General features: G+C 49.0%; 2 protein-coding genes across 2 annotated transcripts; both read right to left on the reverse strand.

Annotated features, from left to right (window-relative positions):
* Positions 1-861: 861 nt before the first annotated feature.
* Positions 862-2,222, reverse strand: LOC115536089 (protein ALP1-like). The gene is made up of 2 exons (XM_030347744.1): positions 2,090-2,222; positions 862-1,813 (listed from the first exon to the last, which is right to left on the reverse strand). Exon 2 carries the CDS (start codon positions 1,702-1,704, stop codon positions 862-864), a length of 843 nt encoding a protein of 280 aa, XP_030203604.1. The 5' UTR covers positions 1,705-1,813; positions 2,090-2,222.
* A 485-nt stretch (positions 2,223-2,707) lies between these two features.
* On the reverse strand, positions 2,708-4,459 carry LOC115536133 (ubiquitin carboxyl-terminal hydrolase 37-like). Its single transcript, XM_030347817.1, has 6 exons — positions 4,322-4,459; positions 4,038-4,093; positions 3,886-3,947; positions 3,365-3,437; positions 3,115-3,250; positions 2,708-3,003 (listed from the first exon to the last, which is right to left on the reverse strand). Exons 2-6 carry the CDS (start codon positions 4,039-4,041, stop codon positions 2,934-2,936), a joined length of 345 nt encoding a protein of 114 aa, XP_030203677.1. The 5' UTR covers positions 4,042-4,093; positions 4,322-4,459; the 3' UTR covers positions 2,708-2,933.
* Positions 4,460-6,000: the final 1,541 nt, after the last annotated feature.

Genomic DNA, 6,000 nt, shown 5'->3' on the forward strand with positions numbered 1-6,000 from the left:
CACCATTTTAATTTGTACATTTTAAACAAACAAATGTATGCTTTCTTTCACAGGTGGTGGCTCAAAGTGAAGAGGAGATATCTCCTCCCTCTTCCAGCCTCTCACAGTCCGCTGCGGACACCTCTCCTCCATCTCCTCCCACTACCTCTACGGTGGCTCTGGTCACACCGCTGCGTCCTGCACCTCCACCACCACGGAGGAGACAGCTGGAGCAGCCGCTGTCTGCGTTCCAGAAATCAATCATGTCCTCCATCCAAAAGGAAAAGGAGAATGCACTGGCTGTTGACGAGGATGAGCATTTTATGCTCAGCCTCGTCCCATCGTTGAGGAGGCTGTCACACCAAAAAAAGGCCCAGGTGCGCATGAGGATGCAGCAGGTCCTGTACGATGTGGAGTTTGGAGAGTAATGAATTTGTAACCAATTTCTATTTAGATTTAGTTTCAGCTTTAAGATTTTTTAAATGTGTACATATCTTGGAATCATTTTCTATTTATATTTAGTATAAGCTATAAGAAATATTTAAATGTGTACATAATATCTTGGAATCAATTTCTATTTAGATTTAGTACAAGCTATAAGAAATGTTTCAAATGTGTACATAATATCTTGGAATCATTTTCTATTTAGATTTAGTACAAGCTATAAGAAATGTTTCAAATGTGTACATAATATCTTGGAATCATTTTCTAATGAATCAGTTAATTAAACATTTTAATGCTAAGACTTTAATGCTTGTTTTCATTACATTAGGTAGTAGATACATAATGAATGCTCTGATGATGATGAAGGTGTTAAAGGTGTGTTTTTGTCTTCAGAAGTAATCCAGCATACAACATGAATGTTAGATTGATTGAAGAAATTTAATTATTAGTTTTGGTTTTTCGCCTTTTTTGATTTAAATATATAAAAAAATGATAAACTAAATTCCATCCTGCCAAGTCATTCGACCAGGCAGAGATGAGAAATAGCGGTTGAAGGTCTCCCTCACTGCGACCACTTCCCTGGAGGCGTTGTTGCTGCCGACCCTGGGGATGCTCTGCACCCTGTGATGGCACAGTTGGAGTGCGGGGGCCATCCTCTCCCTCACCATCCCAACGCATGTAGTTGTGGAGGATACAGGTGGCTTTCACGGCGCTCTCTGCAACCTCTGGCGACACACCGAGAACACTCCTGTAGAGCCTCCACTGGTTGGCGAGGCTGCCAAAGGCGCACTCCACAATCCTCCGGCCATGGGACAGCTGAAAATTGAAGCTCCTCCGCTCTCCCCCCAGGTTTTGGCCAGGGTAGGGCCGCAGGAGGTTCCTCCGCAGAGGAAAAGCTTCATCCCCAATGAAAACATGCGGCTGGGGTCCCAGATGGCCTGCTCCAGGTAGGGGTCGATCAGGTGGAAGGTCCAGGTTCCCCAGCCGCAGAGCAGTGCCAAAGGCCGAAGACGAGAGCGTGCCTCCATCACTGCTCCTGCCGTAGGCCCCCACATCCACGACCCTAAATCTATAGCGGGCATCCACCACCGCCAGAAGGACGATGGAGAATGCCCCCTTATAATTGAAGTACTGGCTGCCAGTTGACGGTGGGGCCTGGATCACCACATGTTTACCGTCTATGGCGCTGAGGCAGTTGGGGAAGTCCGCCAGCTTCTCATAGTCCCCCGCTATCTTCATCCAGTCCTCTGCCCCTGGCACAGGCATGTACGTGGAGACCATACACTGCCATATGGCCTCACACACACTCTTCACGATCCACGCCACAGTGCAGAACCCCACCCTGTAGCTGAAGGCTATGGACCTGTACGAGTCTCCAGTTGACAGGTACCTGCAACATAAACAAAGATAGCCTACATTATCTTCAGTTAATTAGAAAACAAAAAAGAACTGCACAGTTGCTAATAAAGGTTTGCCTTCTTATTAATTAAATGTGAAAATAGCCTACATTTAATTTATTGAATTAATAAGAAGGCAAACCGTTAACTCCTGTTAACTCCTATAGACCTAACGTCAGTTGGTATTTAACGTTAGGTCTATAGACCTAACGTCAAATACCAACTGTTGTGTTAATTTACAAAGACGCATTTCAGTTTATGCTACTCACCTCAGACAAACTCGCTATTTAGTTGACTGGGGGGGGTTAGAGGGGGGCTTCAGGGTGTGGCCCCTAGGGGGGGATGTAAAGGGGGCCTTCAGGGTGTGGCCCCTAGGGGGGGGATGTAGAGGGGGGCTTCAGGGTGTGGCCCCTAGTGGGGGATGTAGAGGGGGGCTTCAGGGTGTGGCCCCTAGGGGGGATATAGAGGGGGGCTTCAGGGTGTGGCCCCTAGGGGGGGATGTATAGGGGGGCTTCAGGGTGTGGCCCCTAGGGGGGGATGTAGAAGGGGCTTCAGGGTGTGGCCCCTAGGGGGGGGTTAGAGGGGGGCTTCAGGGTGTGGCCCCTAGGGGGGGATGTAGAGGGGGGCTTCAGGGTGTGGCCCCTAGGGGGGGATGTAGAAGGGGGCTTCAGGGTGTGGCCCCCAGGGGGGGCTTCAGGGTGTGGCCCCCAGGGGGGGATGTAGAGGGGGGCTTCAGGGTGTGGCCCCTAGGGGGGGATGTAGAGGGGGGCTTCAGGGTGTGGCCCCTAGGGGGGGGTTAGAGGGGGGCTTCAGGGTGTGGCCCCTAGGGGGGGGATGTAGAGGGGGGCTTCAGGGTGTGGCCCCTAGGGGGGGATGTAGAGGGGGGCTTCAGGGTGTGGCCCCCAGAGGAGGATGTAGAGGGGGGCTTCAGGGTGTGGCCCCTAGGGGGGCGTTTAAAGGTGGGCCTCAGCTGTAGAGGGGGGCTGCAGGGTGTGGCCCCTAGGGGGGCGTTTAAAGGTGGGCCTCAGCTGTAGAGGGGGGCTGCAGGGTGTGGCCCCCAGAGCGGGCTGTAGAGGCACCACCAATCAAGCGCTCTCCTGGGCCTCACAGGTGTCAGTCCCTCTCAGCTCCAGATGGCTCCTGGTTCTGAGCCAGTGGGACATGGCTTCCCTCTTCTGCTCCACTGGTGGAAGAAGACGAGCAGGAGTCAGTGTTTCAGTAAGTTCAGTGAGTAAAACAGTCTGAGTCTAAAAGAAGCATTGGCTGTTGTAGAGAGAAACGTTTAAAGTATCACCTTAGGACGTAAAACAACATGCAGGCGGTCTTCTCTCTGGTCCTCAGGACCGGCGTCTCCGCGGGCGTCACACGGGCGTCGTTGAGGGTCAACCATCCGGCGCCGTCCTCTCGAGCTACGTCACTGACGTAGTGGCCTGGGGGACACAAGACATCCATTACCTTACTGTCCCCCAGCGTGGGACGGGTCTAGTGTCTGACGCGTGTGTCAGGTACAGATGTACATTCTTTACTATAAAAGCTTTAGTTACCGGTGTTGATGCTCTCCCCGAGGTGAGAGACCATCCCCGACAGACGGTAGGTGCTCTGGTTGCTGTGATCCTTCTGTAGAGAAACAGGATTCATTTGTCAGAGAACCTAACCCTAACCCTAAGCATTTTTACACTGCCAAGCAGGTACGGTGGCTGCTTGGCAGATGTTACAGTTTCACTGTCCTGCCTGTGTAAAGCCTTCAAAGAGCCGGCTTTCTTGTTCATTGGAGCAGGCGGGGCTACGCACGTAGACATCTTTAGAATAATTTGCATACTCGGAATGTTTTAATTTTATTCAAGCCACTCGCACGCAAGAATGAGTAGACTGCGTCTGAATGTAGGCTACAAACCCCATTAACTATTTACAAGTGCAAAAACGCCAATGCCGGGAAAAAGTTTCAAATAAGACGGGCATAGTGCCAGTGTAAAAAACACTTGGGGCTTCTCTGTTGCATCATCACTTGAATCTGTCCATATTCTGTCCCACTGTGTACTACAGCTCTCTCCCTGGCCCCTCTCACCCCATGAACTTCCTGAAGACCTCTGTCCCTGTCTCCTGCACTGTCAAGATGATCCACTGCTGCTGAGAAACACACCAACAATCCTGTTTTGTACACAACTGAAAAACTCAAGCGGTTGGGCATGAGATAGGAATCCATCACTTTTTTCTTACCCATGTTTGCACTTGGTTTTGCTCCAGATGCGATGTCCCCCTCTCCATAACTTGATCTACAACACATTCCATACATAATGATTAATCATATTGAGGATCGTAAATTAAACACTAAAATGGTTGCGTGAGGTCCTCTATAAGAGGCAGGGGAGCTTATGGCCGGATTACCAATCTAGATTCATCTGACTCTGTTTCAATGACGCCCACCACTCCCAACCCCCCAATCTGTTTCCATGAAGCACAACGCACTGCCTACCGTCGTAGTCTGTTTCCTTATCTCTTACCTCAGTGGGTCTATCCCAGCTGCAGCACCCTGCTCTCCAACGAGGGAGGCCAGAGACAGCCATGGAGGAACGCTGACAGCATCGGTCACCTTCCTCAACCGTGCCCCGTCGTGGTGGAAGCGCTTCACGTGAAGGAGTAACACTCTGTGGACACAAACGGTTCATTGTCCGATCGCTGAATGCACACACGTGCCCGTACGTATGAAAAGGCTGCTTCAAGGTAGGGCTGGGCGATAACTCGATTACTATTATTAATCGCGATAAAACTCACGTCGAGCATCTGAAAACGTACCATCCCAGCAACTACACCGAAAGCATGAAAATGCGTGCAACAACAAGTTATCCCCGCCGTCCTACCGCAGCTGTCAGCAGCGCGAGCGGGGCTGTTCCAAAACAGCAGTCTATCGTGTCATCTTTTGCGTCAGTTGCACCGTATGATAAACAATCAAAAATAAGCAACAAACGCAGTTTCTTATTGTATAGCAAAAGACATGATGCCCATGAGCACAGTCGAAAAAGACGGGTTCAAAAAGTTGATTAATGTGCTGGACCAAAGGTACAATCTCCCTGGCAGAAAATATTTTTCGAAAACTGCACTGCCTTGTCCAGGGCTCTAAAGTGCGACCAATTTGGTCGCACATGCGACCTAATTTCTCAATGGTGCGACTAAAAAAAATCGGAGGTCGCACCGGTGCAACCTATGGAAGCCCGTTTCCGCCACGTAAAAGAAAAAAAATGCAGGTCACAACTCATTATTTTGAGATAGTATCTCATTATTTTGAGATAGTATCTCGTTATTTTGAGATAGTATCTCGTTATTTTGACATAGTATCTCGTTATTTTGACATAGTATCTCGTTATTTTGAGATACTATCTCATTATAATGAGATACTATCTCATTATTTTGAGATAACTTCTCAACAGGACCAGACCAGTCATTGTAGCCTAATTGTAGCTTATCCATAGGTGCTACATATAGCCTATTATTACAGTAGATTAGCTAGAGATGATGAACTCGATTATTAAAGATTATTTCAGACGGAGGTATACAAATGCTGAAATTTTGGCTCGATTATCTATGGAGCACAACATAAACATTAGTAAAAGAACTATAGAAAGAGTGCTTCATAGAAATCAGCCGTACACCACCAGCGTTCAATACGTTGGTTCCCCATGCTTGGACCTAGAGTGACACATTCTGGGGAAATGCCGTTTTCACTGCCGTGAAAAAAAAAAAAAATTGCATTGCGGCAATGTGTGTGTTCTCCGTTCCGTGATCCAATCTCACTTTCAATGGGCGACCATGCTGCATCACGGAATCAATGAAATACCCCGCTATAAGACGTAGGTCGCTGTTAGTTGAGTGGGTGTTTAGCCAGATCATCTTTGGCGAGAACCCATCAATGCAACCACTGATGCATATCCCATACGGCTTCAATTTGTCATATCCATCTATGTGCCACACATAATTCGGGCCACGACTGACATAGACTCTACGTCTCAGACGGTGCCGTGCACGGAGATCCACGCCACCACCATCCATTTGACGCAGCAAGAGACGAACGGTCTCTCTGTCCGTGATGATCCCTGCCATCCAACACTTCTGTTGCATCCACCTGTAGCCATGTTGTTGGCCAGAGGACTGTAATTGGCGATGTATGAAATCGGCTACTTCTCCG

Source organism: Gadus morhua, chromosome 22 (genome assembly GCF_902167405.1).
Source record: "Gadus morhua chromosome 22, gadMor3.0, whole genome shotgun sequence".
NCBI classification, from domain to species: Eukaryota; Metazoa; Chordata; class Actinopteri; order Gadiformes; family Gadidae; genus Gadus; species Gadus morhua.